Source organism: Chrysoperla carnea, chromosome 1, assembly GCF_905475395.1.
Source record: "Chrysoperla carnea chromosome 1, inChrCarn1.1, whole genome shotgun sequence".
Lineage (NCBI taxonomy): Eukaryota > Metazoa > Arthropoda > Insecta > Neuroptera > Chrysopidae > Chrysoperla > Chrysoperla carnea.
The window spans coordinates 24138966-24160617 of record NC_058337.1 but is presented as its reverse complement, the minus strand read 5'-3'; the positions used below and the strand labels follow the sequence as shown (position 1 = coordinate 24160617).

Below are 21652 nucleotides of genomic sequence, written 5' to 3'. Positions count from 1 at the left end.
AAATAAAGATTTTTCATACTACTCACTCAACCGTTAAATAAATCCCATTTTTATATATTTTTTTGATCAAACTTATGCGTTTCATGAAATTTCGAAAATTTGTTTTGTAATTTTCTCCATTTTTTCAAAGGAATAGTAAAATGAAGAATTGGGATTAATTGACCACATTTTTTTGTTTTTAATTTGAAGAAAAATGAGGAATTATTACTCAAATGTCGAATTTTGGGAAAGAAGGAAATCGAGGTTTTCGGTTTTTGTGCTTTGATTTTCGTATTTCAAGAATAGTTATTTGCCTGTCGTTTATGTTAATAGAAATCGATTGACAACACGATATGTACATACAAAGAGTCAGTTTGCAACTACCCAAAGGGTTTAAATGCCGTTTCGTCATCAAATTGTTTCGAATAGTCATACTGTACCCATATGATTGTTTTTAGTACGTGTTATCTTATTAATGCCTTTTTCAACATAAACGAAAGAAATAGATATCGTTGAAATACGAAAATCGAAGCATAAAAACCTAAGCACTTTAAAATTTTTTTTCTTTATTTACATACTTAATTTTACCAAATTTCCAGATTTTCCAAAAAGAATTGTTGCCATTTCATTCCATTAATGGTCTATTATTTTGTTCCAAAAATACTAAAACGGTTTCATAAAAACAATTGGATAAATACTTTCTAACATATTGACTAAAATTATATTGCGCCAAGTGATAGCCCGAAAATTGGATCCCTTGACATATTAACCTTTTTTCTCGTCGTTAATCTTTCTCAGGTAATAATGTTCGAAAACGATGTAACAATCACATTATCCAATTCTTTTAAGGGTATCAAACCCTATTTCTATGCTGTCATCCTAATTTGTATATTAGTACAAGATCCGAAGTAAGGTTGACCTTCACCCATCTGTTTACCGAATGAAAGTTATTTTTTATGAAATGTATAATATTTACACATATCCCTGTAATGGGTTGCCTAAAAAAATATGGTCAAGACAACTTTCAATAAAAATATCAAAACTTGGTAAGCTTATAATTTTTTGACTGATATTTTGTGGACAATCATATAGTACCGCATTTGCAATAAAATTATCTTTATTTAGATATGCGAGTCAATAAATTAATAGATGAACGTAATTACTATTCACAACCTGTATAAATGCGATATAGTGAACGAAAAGAGGCAGACAACATAGCTGCGGCATATTATTTATGGCTTTTAATTTCGAGTAGATCAAAATTCGTTAGATATGCAAGTCTGTGAAAATTTCAAAAAATTTTACTCTTGATATTTTCACTAAAAGTAGCTTAATTGACCACATTTTTTTAGGCAATCCATTGCAGGGATATTTTTTAACATTTTATATTTCACTAAAAATAACTTTCATTGGTGAAGGAAACAGATGGGTGAAGGTCGATCCTAATTGGGATCTTAGACTATATCCAGTGTAATTTGCATTACAAGCTCAAACTCGAAAAAAAAAATTATTTATAAATATAACAAAAATTTAAATATTAATGCTTCAGGAAATAACCGGAAGAATAAATACAAGGGAAAAGTTACTTAAAAAAATTACATATAATAAAAAAAAGAGTAATATATTTTTCATAACAATTTTCTTATTACTTTAAGACTCTGTAGGTTTACAAAGCACCTTTTAGTATTTTATTCACATACGACCATAAATTATATGTCATTTTTTATATAAATAAACTGTTTATTATTTCAATTTATTAATTCACCCTATTGGCAAGAAAAAATATTTTAATACACTAAACAAAAACAAAAAACGCAACGCTTTCTGTTTCATTAAAACTAACAACAAATGAAACAGTGTACGGTATTGAGTATCCCCTGAATAAAAAACGCTCGAATATATTCTACCTCAATGGCAGTGTGGAAACGATTATTGTTCAATTCTAATTTCATATTAAACCCATTCAATAATATTAAGGGATTCAAACGGGTCATTTTTTGGGAGAAATTTTTTTCTTTAAAAAGTAGTTTCAACCATGTAGATTCCAAAAAACGGCCGTCATTTTATCCTACATGAATCTTTTAGTTTTTTTAAACTTATTTGTAAAAATAATACAAGCACTGATAATGAACAGTGTCTATATGGGGTATTTAAACAGTTAATCAATTTTCAATTGTTTTTATATTGTAATATACAGTGTTCCTAAAACGGTAAGTCACTTGGCAATTTTCAAACTAAGACATAATTTCTAGATTTAGCAAAGTTGTACGAAATAAATTCTAAAATTTTACTGAGAGACCATTTTTCCGCCAAGTTTAATGTTTACGGAGAAAACGTTTAACCACCATCTTAATATTAAAATTTAAATCTTTTTCAAAATTTGAAATTTTGATTTCTAGTACATTGAATTTTCAAAATATTTTTGGAAAAAAATTCTAACATTTCGATCTGATAGTTAGAATTTAAAACTGTTATGGCATCTTGTTTATTAGTGCGTAAAAAAAACATGTGCTCGTATCAGATTTATTTTCATTTCATTTTTAGCTTTTGTTTAGATAAAATCATCATACCTCTTTTATTATCTCAAAATATAAATTTTCAAAACCTTTGTCGTCCGCTCAAAATAAAAATTAAAATTAAAAAAAAAAGGAAGATTTCGGTAATTTCTAATTTAAAACCCTACTAATTAGATAACAATATCTTGAAACTAATTGATTTTATAAAATTTTTCCTAAAAAAATGTAGAGTGAATATTTCGATATCTTTAGCCGTTTTCCAAACGATCAATTTTATATATATTCTTCGTTAATTATCCAATCATTATTCTCGAATTACGTGTAAAAAGTTCTGAATTTTTTTACTGGGGGCTTTTTTAGCTCCCTCATTGCGAACATGACTCCAAAAATATCAATTGCTCTGGGCAGTTGCCCATAAATGCTCATGCTTAAATGCCATGCAGATTTCCTTTAATTGCCGCTATGTAGATTTCCTCTAATTAATTCTGAACTCAATTATTTTAGAAATAGGTTCATTATCATGCCAGTTTACATTATAGTTCAAGATAATAACTCTAAATTTTTTTTTAAATTCTGCATCTTTCTTCGCTCGGAGAATAAACCAATTTGAAAAAAATTCGGTATATATTAAAATCATGTCACTTCCTTTGACTTTAAGCCCTTAACTTGAAAAAAAATCAATCGTTTAAACAAAAACGGGTACTTCAAATGAAAATTCTTTATCATTTTAATGGAACCCTCGGTACATACCTATTCAAAAATTGCGTCGCTTTTGAATCTAGTTTGTATATATGTCGCAGGCAACTATAAAATAGCCGTTCAATTAACAGCATAGCCTTTTTACTGAACGACGCCGCTCAACAACAGTATGAACGATATTCAGTAATCTAATCAAATAGCTTGTCTAATGCCTAGCCTAGTCATTTAAATTTAGTTTCACTTTTTCTAACACCTGGGGCTTTAATCTATACAGTGTGAATATGGGGCCGGCAAGGAATAATATTGTTGATATTTCAAACAGTTTGATTGCGTTTTCGCAAAAAAAATTATATTCAAACTGGTTTTCACGCCAAGAGTTGTATTGTTCAAATACAAACAATATAGGCGGCATTAGAAATTTCAAGTGCTTTGTGAGAGTTTTTGGCTTTGTCAAATCACCTTTTGGTGGGCAGGGATTTCAAAATGTAGTTGAAAGCCTGCTGTGAATCAATGTGATAAATGATGTGTTTGTTTTAAAAACGAAGTTCTTTGCGGATCAAAATACCTTGGAAGTTAAACTTGCATTAACAAATAATATTTTAATTACTTACTTGTGTATTTTGTTATTAAGTAACGTTATTTGATCTCATGATTACCAAATAACAATTTGTTATATTTTAAAATACGTAAGTAAAAAGTTTCTAATGTAAGATATTTAATCTTTTTTACCAATTGGTCACCCTATTGTATGAATGGCCTAAGCATCAGCCAGCTAGTTCATCAAATTTTGAATTAAAAGCTACATCTGAATATAATTCAAACCGCTAATTGAACAGCGACGTTTACTAGAAAGGCTAGGCAGTTAACTGAACTGCTCATTAAGGCAGCGACATACACATAGGCTTCATTGTGTGCTTATGTATAAATAACAATGCCTATAGAAAAAAGAAACTATTCATTTAAGAAACGAGAAGTACATATTATATAGGTATATCTTTATTATTCCTTTTTTAAGGACTTTATTTACCCGTTCATACATAAATTCTTACGTCTATTCACTAGTATAAAATGTAAATTTAAGGGATAAAAACCTCAATATAGTACTTAGTACTCTTTGAATATTTTATAAGGTAATTTATCTCAATTGCTATAATAACAAAGGTTCCTTATGCAAATTTTTTTTTTGTATACTTATCCTCTTTTATATTCATTATTTTATGACAAATAAGTTTGGATCATTTAAAAACTTTATTTTAAATTATTTTTATATTTACTTATTTAAGTGCCTTAGAATTCAATACCTACTTTCGTTATGTTATTCTCGTCAACGTATCTCCTATACTTCTGTAGTGATTACTCTATTCCTATAGTTAGAAACATGAAAACTACTTCAGACTTGATCGTACGAATTACATATTACTATTCATACTTTACAATCATAGATAAGAGAAGTATACGATCAAGTGTTTTATTATTTTCAATAGTAATAACCAAGAACTATACTAAATTTGATGACTACTTTCATCAAAGTTTTAAAATTTTTATACTTAGGTACTATATACCCAGGTTTTTTCTAGAGGCCAACCTTGAAAAAACAAAGTACATTTTTAAAGCACAAAGTTCAATTTAACTGATTCGATCTTTTAATTCTGCTATGAAATAACTTATATTTAGCAAAATTCGAATAAATTCAATTGTACTAAAACTCGAAAACACACTTTGAAGTTTCCATCGTTATCTCGTTAATGTATTTTTTAATGTTCTTTTCCACAAAATAAGACTTATACACCGTATCGCAAAATCAAAGGAGAGGGGTGGGAGTGTGTTATAAATACGTTTTGCAGTCCCTAAAAAATTATTTAATTATTTTTTTCGCACTGCATTTGTACATCTCCAGAGGTACACATTAGTTCAAATAAGATGAAATTCGGTATACAGGATTTTTCACTGTAGGTAATGTGGAGGGGATTTTTAGTAGGGTATTTCAGCTATTTGAAGGGGATTCCCTGGGGGAAATCTCTTTTTTCGATGTTTTAAACCTTTGTTTATCCCTACAGCCCCTTCAAATTAATCTAGAAATTTTGGGGCTGTCAACTTCCCAACACTTTCACCCTTTTTTGGTATCGATATTTCTTGGATTTTCGTTATTTTTGGTGTTTGCGTACCTCCACATTATCTCCAAACTTAAATGGAAGGTACCGTTTGGATGTGGAAACTTCATCCCCTTTTTTATGCCGAAATATCACGGATTTTTGCGGTTTTTAAAACTTGCACATTATTTCTTTATAAGAAGAAAGAAACATACGCTAGTCAAATTCTGCATCAAAATCGCAAAACGCGATTTAAAGCTACTTTTTTTTTAATGTTATTTGGACCTTTTAGGGGAGTGTGAAACTACGTTTTGCATCAAAAAAAAAAATTGTGCTCCTAATTATTTCGAGCTTTTTTCAGTTTTCCACCTATTATGCAGGTAGCACAAGTTTTTTTTTTTTGCTTGCAAAACGTAATTTCACACTCCCCTGAGGGATTCAAATAATATATAAAGAAAGCAGCTTTACGTCCGCCTTACTGCCTCCATTATTTCTAGAAAAGTACTAAGTATTTTCTAGAAAACCTTCTTTTTTTTCCAAAATTTTTCATAAAGCTCACTAGTTGAAGCTACCAACAAATTTTCATCACTCTATCATTCATATTTTTGGAGAAAATAGACACCAAATTCAAACAAAAGTTGTTAATTTTTTTATAAAAACATTTTTTACATTTATACTTTTGTTCCATCTCTAACAGTTTAACATAAGCAAAACTCAAAATTTTAACATTTCTGAAAATTATATTTTTCAAGAATCATATTTCAAAAAATATTAGACTTTCAAAATGATGGTAGCAAGTCGCAAACTCATAGTTTTTGAATTGAACTGAAAAAACTGAAAAAAGTTCGAAAATTTTTGTTTTTCACCTATTACGTAGGTAGCATAAATTTTTTTTACTTGCAAAACGTAATTTCACACTTCCCTAAGCGATTCAAATAACATAGCTTAAGAGCTTTCAAAACGTAGCTTTACATCACTTTATTTTTGTAAGATTTTACTGGTGTAGCACCTAAAGAGAGGAATATATGATCTATTGCTTAAGAGTTTTTTTATTTTTTTTTTGTTTATAGTCTAGGAGAGGGAGCATGCTTACATTTTTTTAAGTTTCTGGTTTTTTATACGACTTTTACTTCTCTTACATTTTCCTGAAAATTCCGCTATTTTCGAGATACTGGACCTTAAAAACGAAAATTAAGACAATTCAAGCCGATAGAATTAAACAAAAAGTCCTAGAGTTTGTGCACTCATTTCCAGAAAATTCTTCTTAGTTTTTCACACACGCATACATTTTTGCACGTAAAGCCTAGATTTGTTTTTACGAGAATTATCTTTAAATTCTCCGATGAGATTTATATGCTTAACGAGAATCGAAATTACTAAATCTTGGGTCCTGAAATAGTTTTTAAATTTGATGACAACTTTTACGACAAAAGTATTCGAATTATTAAGGAAAACGATTCTGAAAGTGATCATACTGTTATTTTAAATCTCAAATATACCTATTATTCACTTAGAATACTAAGACATTGTATCTACACATTTACTCAATAAACACACATAACTGCAAATTTATATAAGTATATTTCAATTTTATTCATTATTAAGGTTCAAAGAAACGATTTGCTCAACAAAGTTTTAGATTTAAAGTAATTAAATAATAAATGAATATTTATTTTTCAATGGGGAAAAATTATTAGTCAAACACATCATGGTTCAATTAATAAACCATTCGATGTTAAATGAACTTGTGCATCGTAAATGAAGACAGGGATATAATTTGCGTATCAAACAAAAATTGAGATATGGAATCAGAATTCATTAGTCAAACGCATCATGGTTCCAATTAATAAACCATATCAAATCAACTTATGCATCGTAAATGAAGACAGGGATATAATTTGGGTATCAAACGAAAATTAAATCAAGAAATATCTATTAAAAAATATATTTTAAAATTTTTTAAACATAATTGAAAGAAAAAATTTTTTATGAGCCGTTATAAGTATTTAAAACAATAAATTATATTGATTAAAATAATAATATAGAAAATTTTTTTCATTTGTTTGTTTTTCAACTTTTTCTGAAAAAATACTTAATTATCAGTTTTAACATAAAGAGAAGTTTGATTAAAATAAACTTCTGCATATAGGACAGGTAGATTTGTTACTCGTACTAAACCATTTATACTGAAAAACACAAAATAGATAAATGTTAAACTTCAGTTTTAATTTCAGCGTATGTAATTTTATCTGCCGGCAAAAGATATATGAAGCACCTCTATAGCATTCATCATATGGGAAAGTTAGAAACTTTAATATTATAAATATCGAAATCTATATATACATTCCAAGCTGATTATTCAATTGACGAAGACCTATCTCGTCAATAGCACATTATATCAAAACAATAAAAAATAATTTTCTTCGGCTGTTTATCCTATGTTGACCAATCCCGTCTTTTAGTATGGCGTAGCACAAAAAATAATTATCCTTGGTAGAGAAATTATACAAATCGATCTGGACCGCTGTAGTCCGTATGAGCTTGAGTGCTATAAATCCCAGCTTTAAAAAAAATTAATTATTCAACAGAGTTGTCTAAAATTTAAAACTTCTGATATAAAAATCAAGATTGTGGAAGTTTGCGAATCTCTATGTCCTATAGATACCAACTAATCACTGCCAATGAGATCCGTTTAAGTTCGGACCCATTAAGCATACATAGCGCTCAATATGATTTATGTCAATGATTGTATTAGATTAACAGCTGAGAAATTAAATTAAAAATTGAATCGCCGGAATCTGCGAATCATTCATAGACTATCCTCGATTGGAATTCATAATATGTTACTTTGAAGACGACTACTATTGAGACGAATTTCTAGCGAAAAAAGTCATTTGTTTTCATCCAACTTGGATCGGATAGTCTTTATAGAAATACTTTTTCTAAAAATCAAATGATAAAAACTTCTTACCAAACAAGCAGAATGAAACTTCTTTTTACATTTGGAACACGACAGTTTTGGTAATTGATAAGTACCAGCATGTATAACCGAAAAACATATATAACATTCTTCAACACCATCGAAATGTTTATCCAAATTATTCTTCCATAATGTTAGGCCATCATTAACATTACCATTTTGATGTGTTAAAAATAAAGATAATTGCATGATTGAATTACGCCACTGATTTGTTGCACCAATTTGATTATTACAATCAATTTTCACTGTACCCAATGGATAGTTTGGTGGTAAGGATATTATAATTTCCATACGTGCTTCATCCACTGTGTATGTGGCTACAACTTCACGTGCCACTGGATGTACTTTGACAGACATATGTTCATTATTATGTTTTGATAAGTTCTGTAATTCTTGTGTACATAATTGTGATGAAATGAATGTTGATGTTATACGATCGACAATACGTGCAACACGTGATTCAGCACTTGACCACCATTGGCGTACTAATGCTGGTGCTACTGTTAATATATCACGAAATACGCCACATGCGCATGTTTCAACCCACTCACTTGTTTGTTCATCTACAATAATAATCATAATTTCAGTTAAATTAAACTTTGGAGCTTTTACAACAAAAGTTCTGAGACAGGTTTTTGCCACAATTGAGTCGCTTAATAAAGTATCTGCATGATAATAAAGAAAAAATTTACAAAACGAATTTTCGAACATTGTTATACTTATCAAAATATCGAATATTCGATAGCTCGGTCGTGTGGATGCTACCGAAGAGTTTCATCCCATTCCATATTTTGTAGTGCTTAGAATTAACAATCAAAAATCGTTTTTAAAAACTATGGAGTGCAATATCTCAAAACCGCACAACTTGGGTTTAAAATATTATAGAATTTTAGTCTTGAAAATCAAAGATTGCGTATGCAATTTTTAAATCGAAAAGATGAAGAATGTTGTTACACTCCTCTAAGAAATAGTGAGGATAAATGTACCAATTGTAAATCTAGCAGGATTGGTATTCGAGTTCCTTAAATAAGCCACATGTGAGATCATTTATGTTATAACTTTTACCTGTAACACTAAATTTGGTCGTTTCATCAAATAATTCAGTTAAATTTGGCATAGCTTGTGCCGATGGATCCAAAATTTTTTCTGGCATTAATCGAAGTATATTCTGCATTAGAATCTTTAAATAATCATGGTCTCTATAAAACAAACGTAAAATGAACATTAATTTTATTCAAAAACTCTCCGCCAATCTGATATTGATTGAGAATTTCGCTAGTTTGTTTTTGGCTTCAAACGAAAAATATTAAATAAAACGCTTGTAATATTTATTGAACAGTCAGATATTTCCGGTGAAATAAAATTTCTTTAGAAAAAAAACCTTAAAAAGGAATCTTTACTATTGTTCTTTGAATTTTTAATTAATTATAATTCTAATTCTTTGTGTTTACTGGAAATCATTTGACACAAAAATCAAACTACCTCAATCCATTTGAATATTTTACCTAAACCATTCTGTATACTGATATCGTAAATTCGATGATGCATTTGAAAACATTTTCAACAACAGGGACCATGTCAACAAATATCCAGCGGTATAATCAAATGCTTCTGTAAATGGTTTCACTTGACATATTTGCTCACCAAGTTTAAAATCTTGAATCATTGATTCAACAATTAATTGTGTTTTTTCTAATGTTTTTTTAAATATTTCTAATGATAATTGATAATTATTGGCACTTGATGATTCACCAGATATTGCATTTGTATCCATTTCAATTAAATATGGACATAATATATTTTGTATAAAAATGGTAGCGGCTATTCGTTGTGTGGTTAAACTATTGTATAGTAATTCTGTAAAATGACATGTTAAATCACGCCATTTTATTTTAGTATCATTACGTATCACATTTGGACCATTTATATATTTTGAACAATCACATAGTGATTTTAATGTCACTGTATAGTTATTGTAATTGTTTTCATTTATATTTTCTGTAAAAAGAAAAAGTATCTTAACTATTATTATTACCATAATAAACTACTTTCTAACAGGGTTTTTACAGATTTTTTTTTGGGGAGAAGAAATCTTATCAACAATGAAATTATCGAATCTTTAAAACAAATGTTTATAAACAATTGAAAATTTTTTCACACATCGCCGCTTGAGTTTTTTCAGATTTTAGAATAGCATACATAGTTGCTAAATTGAGAATTTGACACGAAACAATAGGGTATTATCGTTAGTCAAAAATAAATCATGAAATTTGAAAACAGTTAAAATTTATGTAAAAATATACTTAAATATTCTGATTTCGAGTCATAAAAGCACTTTTTTCTTTTAAAATATTAAAATTAAAACCGTAATTTTTAAACTGTATATCACATGACCTAAAAAGCGGGTAAGCCCAGCTATGAGGTCATAGCGGTATGAGTCATAGACCATCAGTTAGTTCAGTGGAGACAGTTGGGTATAATATAAGATGTCTATGAATATATCTGTCAAAATTATTAGTGTTATTTCGTAGAGTGATACCCATATTACGTACGTCATCAAATTGGATGCCCGCGTTTTTGACAGTTTAAAACGGTTTAAAATTTAATTTTTGTTTTTGGCAAGAAAGCGTGTGTATTTTTCCGAAATAAATTTTTGGAGGATTTTTATAAGCAAAATCAGCAATTTGAAGTACTTTTTCAAAAATAGTGGAATACCCTATTGTATTATTTCGTGTCACTTAATTTTAAAACTATTTGGTGAACCTTATGTAGCCCGAAATAAAATAATTACTTCTGGCCACCATAATTTTAAATTTAAGTGACCCGATATAACACAATTATTTCATGTCACCATGGTTTTAAATTTAAGTGACCCGAAATAGCATAGTTATTTCGTGTCAAATTCATAACTTTTTCGTTGTAAAATACAAAACCCACGAATGTTAAGGTTATGGTTGGGATTTACAGTTCCCACCGTAATGAAGACGTCTTATAAAATTGAAACACATAACTCTCCGCGTCTAATTCCAAAAGAAAAAGTTTTTGAAATATATTTCCTGTAGGTTAAGGCCGAGACTCGAATAGAGGCAACCAAAATGTGTTACCAACTGTTTTATATCTGTGATACAGAAATCTCCTATCAACTGTAGGAAATTACGATTTTTTATTGAAAACTATGTTGCTTGATTATAATTTCAAACAGGTCATTGAGCATTTCGTTATTAAACAGTAAACAAAGCTAGCATCTACGCTAATATCACTCCTTGGCCGCATTTACACAAGTCTCAGCCGAAAGTCACAGGATGCGGTGTGTTTTATTAACGTACGTTTTAATAATGCATTTGTTAAACACATTTTTTCACAAGGACGTCAACTCCAACGCACGTTTAAGGTCAGTTTAATCTCATTAACAACGTATTATCATATTTAATCATATTATCGAAGTACATACCAATAGTTGTTTTAAATATTTTAAATAAACGAACTTGTACTTCAATTGCAACAACTTCACTCCATTCTTCGGCTAACTTTTTGTATGCATCACCAGCGGCAACATCTGCTTTAATATTTTCCATAAATTTACTAACTTCAATAAATAATTCACAAACAGCTGATGTCATTGATAAAATCTAAAAAAATTTTTGTGTTTATATGACTTATGCAACATTTAATCATTTTCTCATACAGATTGAAATTATACGTTAATTACCGAAATTGATGAATCACTTTTTATTGATTTTCGAATAGTTTCAACCCAACCAAATAGTCCAATGTATATGAAATCCCAATGTGTTGATGTTAAATGCTGGGGTTCATTTTTAATTATTGCAACTAATAAGCGTATTATTTCAATGATAACTTGAATTGATTCCCATGAACAATTTGAAATATCCCTACAAAAAAGAATGTGTATACTTATTTACGATCGTAAGAAGTTACAATAATAATAATAATAAAACAAAAGAGGGGTATCGCAAGTGAATCCCAACACATAGACCTAGAATCCTCTGTGCCGTCCTTGAGAACGATCTGTCATCCGAAGACGAGACGTCTTCGGATACGAGCCGCTATTAAAATCGAATGAAGCTATAGGATTCTGTCGAGGCCAGACGCAGAAAGCTCACAGCTTCTCCATTGGGTTACTATTAAAATAAAAAATTAACTTACTTTTCTAATAAAATATCTGAACGTTTATGTATAGCTTTAATCATATTTAATGCCTCCAAGGTAAAAATCGTTGTTTTATCAGACATGGGAACATTACGTACAATTGCTAAAGTATCGACCTGTCGTTTACCAATTAAATCAATTTGTTCCAATTTCAAATCATTAGCAAATATACATAACCAATGTAACCAGCCAATAGACGTAAATGATGCTGTTTCCAAACGTAAGCCTTCCGTAAACAAGACATTCGGGGTTTTGATTGTTAATAATTTTGGTTGATATTTTGTATGTAAAATATAATATAAACGTGGCCATATATATCCTAAACTTATTGATTTGTTAAATAATGTTTCATTGATTTGTTCAATCATTTCTCTACTTAAAATATTTAGTAAATTCGTTAAATGTTTTTCATATTCAGGTAAATTTGTTTTGATTGCATTATATTGTTTTGTCTGAAAGAAAAAATCGTTTATATTATCTTCACCAATGATTTTTGCTTTCTAATAAATATCTGTAGAAAATTAAACTCAATTAATATTAAATTTTAAGAATATACATTCTTTCTAAAACGCACTTGGTATAAATTCGTCATTATTTGGTGTAAAAATTCGCTTTTGTAACTTTTATTATTTTAGTTAAGGTTTAGTTTTAAAGTGTGGCTCGTCCACCCAAATTAGGGTAATTTATGATTTCAATGGTTTTTCTTTTTTTAAATAAGATTTTTCCTTCAATTTAACTATGTATTCAATTTTTATAATATTTGTATGTATTTTATTTATAAGACGATGTAATATATGGTAAAGTATAAGCTAGGTATTATAATTTTAAGGTGTTTTGTAATTACATATTGTAATCTGACGATTTAATAAATTGATTTTGAACTTTTGAAAGATTTATGTAAGATGTTTGACACCACCAAGACCGGTGATTTCCCAATATTATAATTGCAAACGTATTAATTACAAAATTCATTTGAAGGTCAGTTTATCTTGCCGATCATTTGCTCGGTCACGAGGAAATGATCGAAGGTTTAAATTAGACGTGAAGGCTATCTTGTAATTTAACTTTCAGTGCAACAATAGAACATTCATTTAAAAAAAATCTAAACAATGAATTTGTAGTTACTTAATGGTTTTTCTAATGAGTAATCGCCGAGTTTTTAACAAAAAAAAGGTTACAATTTCAACACCGTATGTACAAATTTGTGTTTCTCTGTCTATTACACAACCGAATAATGTCACGGTGTCTATTCTACAATTGAATGGTTTTCAACATACGAGACATCATTCGATTAGGCTCAATAATTTGCATCACCAAATATTTTCTACTTTTGTAAAATGATAAATAAATTTAAAAAAAATTTGTAACTTACAATTTTAAAGTATTCAGAATACGTATTTAATACACTACAAGTAAAAATATGAAACAAAATATCATTCTCAATATCAGGTGTTAAAATATTTAATGGAAGCGTATTATTTTCCAATTTCTCTTCATCATCATTCTCATCATCTTCATTCTCTTCATCATTATCCTCATCGCCATTATCATCACATTTTTCATACAATTTATAAATTAATTGTACCGCATATTTACAATAAATAATCATCTGATCAACTTCAATATCCGCATTAAGTTTAGAACAATTTTGGAATTTTTCTACATACAAACTATCAATTTGTATCAATGTTTCAGGCGATACAAACACTCCGTTTATAGTTTCAGCATTTAAACATATTTCAGTAAAGTATTTAACACATGAGGTTACATTAAAATGTTGTAAAATATTATTTAAAATAAATGTAACACGACCAACGGTTGAGTTGGGACAACAAGATGTAATAAATTCAATTGTTAGTTGTACAACTTTTTCGAATAATTCGGTATTTATTGCTGGCGTGATTGTTGATTTTAATGATTCGGCAAAACGATTTGTTATAAGAATTATTTCATTTGATTCTAATGCGTATTTTGTACGTAATACACTGATTGCATCTTGCCATGCTGTATTTATTTCCCATAATGTATCTTCACTAAGTGTTTCGGTTGTAATTGTAACGTTGGTATTTAATGTAAATAATGCTATTAATAATTCTAAATCAGTATATATGTGAACATATTCATCAGAATATAAAAACGCTGATAAAACAGCAGCAAATCGTGCACATGCATCTAATGTGACTGGATATTCTTGTGGATTTATTAAAGGTTTACAAATTATATTTACTATTTTTATTAGTGCTTCTTTACTAATTAATAAACCTAGAAAAAATTAATTAATATAGTCTAAGGAGTATTAAACATTTTACTTTCTAAACTCTTAAACAAGGTGGTTTTGAAGTACTCTGGAAAGTGCCTGTAAAATTATTAAGTTTATATAATGGCCCATTCATTAATTATGTAAACGTCCGGGGAGAGGGCTTTAAAAAAATCTTCATATGTCCTTATCTTGGGAGGAGGAAAACCCATTCTTAAGTAATATTTTGTAAGTCGAAATTTAATAATAGAAATCTAGTTCAATTCCGGATGCGGAATGGTTGTTTTATTCTAAATGTACATTTCGAATTACACCTTAAACCTAAATTATCTGTTAAAAAACAAAATCTTTACGTCATACTGTGAGTTTTAGTGTAACTGATCCTTTTCTAAGAACATTTTATTGTTCTGAAAAACGAAATAGAATCTTACGTAAGTAGAGGAGGGAAGTTCTAGAAAACTAAATGTACCCTTACATGAAGAGTAGGGGTAGATAATCTTCAGGTAATTAATGAATGGCCCCTAACTATATTCTTTGTTTATTATCTAATATGCCAACATTTATCAATCTTTGGGTTTCGCAAATTTTTTTTAAACTGTTCCAAAATCCGACCCTAATAAAATCCTCTTTAATAACAGTAACAACACTAAAATCCAAATTCATAGTTTTTATCGTTTCTTTAAAATTCTTAATTTATGGTCATTTAGTCCTGTACATCACAATTTTAGATTAAACGATTTCATTGGACATTTTCCTATTTAAAACTATGGTATCAACATGCTATTCTATAAAAGACTGATCTGATACCAGTGAAAAGCTAAAATTGTTATAAATAAAACAAAATTGAATTTTCGCATACATACCTTCGGTTTCATCTGGTGCACATGCTAAGCGTAATAATCCCATATTTTCGGGATTATTATTCTCATTATCATTAATAATATTCATAGAACAATTTTCCAAAAGTTGATCGATTTCTTTACGTTTCAACCAGGTGCAAACAATCTCCATATGTCTAAATGGATGCGCTAAGCTTTGTGCAAGACATCTTAATAACACTTTTTCATTATTTAACTAAAATATAAAAATTGAGTTTTTCTAATTGTATAAAATAGAGGATGTACAGGATGCCCCAAGAATCGAGTCAAAAAAGCAAACAATTTTTGATCAGCCAATAAGGGGAAATCCATGAATTACGTGGTACGTTCAAGGGAGGTGTGGGAATCAACGAAATGAGACGATTTTGTGGCAAGAAGTTGGGGGAAATTTATTCTTTTATACGACTTTATATTAATTTTATTAAGATTATTTTGAATGGAAATAAGAAAAAAATTGAATTTTCTGTTTTAATTTTTTCTTTTAAATATAAAATTGAATAATATATGTAGTAGTTGCCGCCTTTTTCATGCTCCCAAAAAGTTCATAGTTTACTCATAAATAAATTTCTTACCTGAATAAATGTATTTAGAATCATATCAATCTCATCAGATTTTAAATATTTAAACAAAATAAATGTTAAATCAACAAGTGTATCAGTTTCTTCACCAATAATTAACCAGCCATTAAACACTTGATCATACAATGCATATACACCAGTTGCATTTAAATTATCACATAGATATTGAAATAAATTCAACGAATCAAATTCTTGTATCAACGAATAAAAATGAAATAGGTATAAATGAATACATTTCGGTACATTATTCATATAAAATACACATATTTTATATACAATTAAATTTAATTCATCCAAAAATGAATTATCCGCATTCGGATTCGTTGTACCACTATCTGTTGACGATAACAGTGGCTGTGAGGTTTCCGAATCAACTGAATTATCACAATATTCGCTTGTTAAACGTTCACTAAATTGTACTTTCAATTGTTTTTTTAATTTAATATTATGATTATTACGACGTAAAGTAAATAATAATTCAATAATTTTTATATGAATATTATTGCATAGTTCTTTATCAAATGTATTTTCATTGTCTTGTAAAATTTGTAAACATAAATCGGTAAGCTCTTGCCAGAATAATTGTAGAAGACAGGAGTATAATGGGGTTTCTATATTATTGCGATTACGATACCAATAATGTATTAAATTTGTGATTTGTGAATATATTGTTTTTGTTGCAAAATGTCCATCTAATATACACCATTTGATTGTTATTATTAATTGATTTTTTATTAATGATTCACATAATTGTTGATCGTGTTGATTCTTTAATATAACGTATTGTAAACATTCGGTGAATGATGTTACTACGGAGTTTAGTTCACTACGACTTTGTTGCACACTTTTTTGATTTAATCTAGAAAAATTAAAGTGATTAATGTAATCCATGTTTAAAATTTTAAAATTTTGAGAAGGGTTTCATAATATTTGATTTATTACTAATTCATAGCGCAATAATATCTGACACAAAGTTTATAATGTCATTCTAATTGCCTAACCTAAGATTTTCACTCAAATTATAAGAAACCCATTCTCGTTACAGATTAGAGACACTATAACCGAAGTATGAGCACTATAGCCAGTTTCTTCTTTACCAAAAGGGTCTACGAAGTGGCCCCCAACTTGATACGGTCCCGAAATAGTACAACTTTCTTATTTTGATAAAATATCATAGACATTAACACTAATAAGTTAACATCAGGCCCGTGCGAACGGGCGGGGGTTGAGTGGTCAAAACCTCTCTCATTGAAAATCTCTCCACATAAATTTGAACTAACAATATAGTCCTTAAATGCAGTCATTTATGAAACGCATTTGCACTGACTAATCATCTGTTCAAGTTGTTTCTACATTTATTGACATTTATTGATTTTATATCTTGACTGTTGACCGTGGATATTCGTCGCTTTTTGTGAATTGAAAACGAAAATATGAATATCAAATGTGAGGCTCGCGTCAAAACAGACTCAACACTCGAATGTACAGCCTGATTCAAAGAAGATTATTTACGGATCACAATATAAACACCGCGCATCGATTTGTTTCTGAAAAATTTACAGGATCGATTTTTGAATCATCGCAATATAATTTCGCATGTGGTTTTCCTAACAAAATAAATCTTTTCAATTTTGCATGATGATGTCCGTGACATCTGGGGCGACGAAGCTAAACTTTCGTGAAAACGCATTGCCGGATAGTACGTCAAAAATTCACTCGAAGCACTCGATATTTTCAATGAAGATGCGTTTCCAATTATCTACCAAATGCTTCGCGTTCTGGTAGTTTTACCCGTGACAACAGCACCGAATGAACGCTCCTTTCAACTTTACGTCGTCTAAAAACATATCTTAGATCGACAATGTCTGAAGATGGCGTTACGGTTTGGTTTGGTTTGGTCTCGTACTCGTAACATACATCGCGGTATAGAGGTCGGAGGCACAGAGTTTTGGAAAATTAACTTCGCAGAATTAACTTGAAAAATAGTGACTGAATATCACATTTTACATAATGAAATGTTTTTTTACTCGAAAAAAGAGTTTCTTGTTTTTATTGACTTTATGACATAACATGATGTTTGAACCTCTCTCTTGGATAATTCCTGCGCATGGGCTAAAATCTTATGTAAATTTTTTAAACGACATGTTTCGTGTTACCAACGTTTACACTGTTACATTTTGGTGTATTAGCAATTATTGAATGTTCCGTTTTTGATACATAATATAAACAAATAATTAAAACAATGCATACCCTAATCGTATATTATCGAAAAATGTACTATAAAATGCATTCGCATCTGAGCCAGGTGGAAATTTTGATATTAAGGGCAATAAATTTGGATATATTGATGTGGCATTTCCTTGCGCAGCATCACGCAAAACTCGCCACAATTTAGGTAAAACTAATTTCTCCACATTAATATGCATCCACCAATCCTAAATAGAAAAATTCACATGTAATAACATAATCGTACCTCATTTGAGAAGTTTAAAAATAAATTGAGTGATGAAATACCTGAACTGTGAATAGAGCCAATAGTGCTGTTTCCCAAACAACTGGTAAAACTGCTGGATCTGTTTCATCCAAATTTGCTAACACCGTTGTTGTAACACGTTGCCCTTCATTTTCCAATAAACATGTTGGTGCACACTGTAATAAAGCTCCTAAAGTACTAAACCATGCAGTACGTATAAATGGACTTTTATGTTTTGATAATTTCCAAAATTTACTATTTGTTATTAGTTTTTTATTTGATTCGGCAGCCATTTCAATTTGTGGAGGTGGAACTTTTCGTAAATATAAGGCGTAACCTTGTAAACTAGCAACTAAAATTCGTTGATATCGTGCTTCTACTTCATCTTCACTTAAATTTCTTAAATAAAAAGAGATTAATCGAAAAAATGCTTTTTTTAATACATAAAGAAAGGAAACTTACTTGTTAGTAGTACTTTGTGGAACAGTGTGTATTAGGTTTTCATAAACATAACTTAAAATTTCTTCTTGGCAGAATGCAATTACTTCTGGTAACTTTGAAGTTGGAAATGCATCCTAAAAAAATACAAATTTACTTTTCAAATTTCAATAATCTATACTAATATAAACAACTTTTTATATTTTTGTTTTAGGAGATTTAAACTTAAAATCAATTTGATGGATTTTTATGAAATTTATTCAATTAATTTTTGTGTTAATTATTTATTTAATTTTATGAACTCCCTACAAAATAAACTATTCTCAAACACTATAGGAAATATGTATGACAACCGCGTAAATATATCTACACTATTTATGTGTATACCTTTTTCAACGAATCTAATTTAAAATAAATTTGACGATTTCGAGGGAACGACTAAGGTTGTTGACACAAAGAGGTATGCAAACAAATATAAATGATAGAGGTACATCTGCAAAAGCTGAATATCTATCATCAATAAAAAAAATTGGAGGGCTTTTGGTAATTATCCCTACGAAGGGTATTACTGGGCAATAATTAAAATACTAGAATGAAATTGCGGAATTAGTTACTTAATTGATAAGGATACTTGTTACGATCAGTTAGATAAGTGATATAAGTGTTGCGCAATATTATCCTAGACTATAATTTTTTAAAGAACGCGATTACGCGATACTCATAATTTTTAACCAAAATAATAGTCAAAGAGAACATATGGAAGTTTCACAAGATAACAATTATAAAATTAAATTCGCAAATTATAAACCTCATAATTTAAAGAAAATATAATTTCAGGGAATAAGGCAATTTTCTTGGATTGAAATGAATTTAAAGAATTTGAAAACAATTGAAAATTTATCGATTAATTGTTAAAAAAAAAAAATAGGCAAAGCAATTGAAATTTTTTTGGTAAAATTGAGACTATGATAAAATAATTTAAATTTTATTTCTCTTAGTAATTTAAAAACTATGTACTTATAAATTAAAGATTAGAGTGTACCTGAAATGCTTGTTGAGCCGCTGACGCAGCTGGAGCGTAGCTATCATATTGCGATGTAAACCACGGTCCAATTAACTGCTTTAAATATGGTGCAAGATTTCGTTTAGCTTTCACTGCAACTGCACGTTGAGCTAAATGAGAGGCCTCACGAACTCTATGTTCTGCATCTACTGCTAATGAACAATACAATCGTGGCCAAAATGGTAATACCGTTTTCAAAACTTCCAACTCACATCCATTCACTAACTCAATAAATTCTTGTAGAGCCTGATTATAAAATTCAAAATCAATGTGAATATCATAAGAGCGAATCTAAATAATATACCTTATGCTTGGTGACAGCATCTTTTTTATTCATTTTCTTCAAAACTAATTGAAAATTCGTATCTATATTTGGATCAATATCATCGATTCCCAGGCCTCCGAATCCGGGAATAACTGGAACGAATCCTCCATCTTTACCTGTTGAAAATCCAACAAACGTTGGAATTGACGAGCCTAATAGTTCAGCACTACGTCCACTACTTGATGGCTAAAAAATTGAGTAATTATCAAAGTTTTGATTTAACAAAAATAAATTAATTATTAATTACTCGAGTATTATTTTTTGTACGCTGGGCTTGCTTATGTTTTCCACCCATTTTGTGAAACTTTCTATTTAATATCAATTATTTTTGTAATACTTTTTAATTTTTTTGATTGCATGTGATTGCTATTTTACTATTTATTACGAGGATCAAAAATTAAGCGTACGTACGACAGCGAAGTGTCAAAATACTAAACAGTAACTGTCAAAATTTAAATGGAAAGAAAAGAGAAAAATTGAAAATTATAGTTTTAATTTAAAATTAATCTTATTTCATTTTTAAATTATGTTTGTAAGGAAATATATTTAATTAAGAACGTACATAAAAAATATGATGTTTTCATTTGCGAAAGAAATACATTGTTAAACATATTGAGGATCACTGTTGTATCTTCTTTTACTGCCATCTATACAATTTAAACAGAAACATTAAAAAATTAAAACTGCTCCAATTGGTTCTTTAAAACAAACTACTACACTATCGATTGTTTTGTTCAAGTATGTGCTGTGCCATGCGGTGTTTTTAGAACTAATGTAAAACTATACATTTTGGACTATAATTTTATGAGTGAAAAATTTACTGAGAAACTTAACAATTATGAAAGTATTTTTTAGAAAGAATAAGTTACTTACTTAGTATCTCACTTAGTTTCAAAATATTTATTAACGTGTTCCTAATAAAATTCAAGTGATAGAACATCAAAATTATTTAATGATGAGCCAGTTGGAGAATTATTAAAAAGTAAGACACCAAAGAATAATATATGGTAAGACACAAAATGACAAAAATAATATCAAAATACATTTTCAAACAAATGATAAGCGTTCAATATCAATTAGTGTAGAAGTACATGAATCAAGACTCGTAGAGAACAGTTAATTTTCGAACGCCACGAATTTCAATTTGATTGATAAAATAATATTTTATTTTTTATGGTAGGGTACAATCAATAAAGTTTTTGTTTT

The 21652-nt window shown here is 29.0% G+C and overlaps 1 protein-coding gene across 1 annotated transcript; it reads right to left on the bottom strand.

The window, feature by feature from the left end:
• Positions 1–7280: 7280 nt before the first annotated feature.
• Positions 7281–20852, bottom strand: LOC123303005 (E3 ubiquitin-protein ligase listerin). Its single transcript, XM_044886102.1, has 16 exons — positions 20694–20852; positions 20426–20632; positions 20101–20367; positions 19083–19195; positions 18662–19019; positions 18398–18582; positions 16142–17006; positions 15555–15765; positions 13807–14696; positions 12432–12886; positions 11974–12157; positions 11716–11893; positions 9770–10262; positions 9330–9463; positions 8256–8827; positions 7281–7470 (listed from the first exon to the last, which is right to left on the bottom strand). The coding sequence occupies exons 1-16, from the start codon at positions 20739–20741 to the stop codon at positions 7411–7413; spliced, it is 5220 nt and encodes a 1739-aa protein (XP_044742037.1). The 5' UTR covers positions 20742–20852; the 3' UTR covers positions 7281–7410.
• Positions 20853–21652: the final 800 nt, after the last annotated feature.

Excerpts from the sequence above, each read along its gene's own strand:
- LOC123303005 (XM_044886102.1), bottom strand. The coding sequence starts at position 20,741 with ATGGGTGGAAAACATAAGCAAGCCCAGCGTACAAAAAATAATACTCGA. Across the intron at positions 20,633-20,693 it reads GTACAAAAAATAATACTCGA|CCATCAAGTAGTGGACGTAG; the intron begins GTAATTAATAAT and ends TCAATTTTTTAG. Across the intron at positions 18,583-18,661 it reads TGGCTCTATTCACAGTTCAG|GATTGGTGGATGCATATTAA; the intron begins GTATTTCATCAC and ends TTTTCTATTTAG.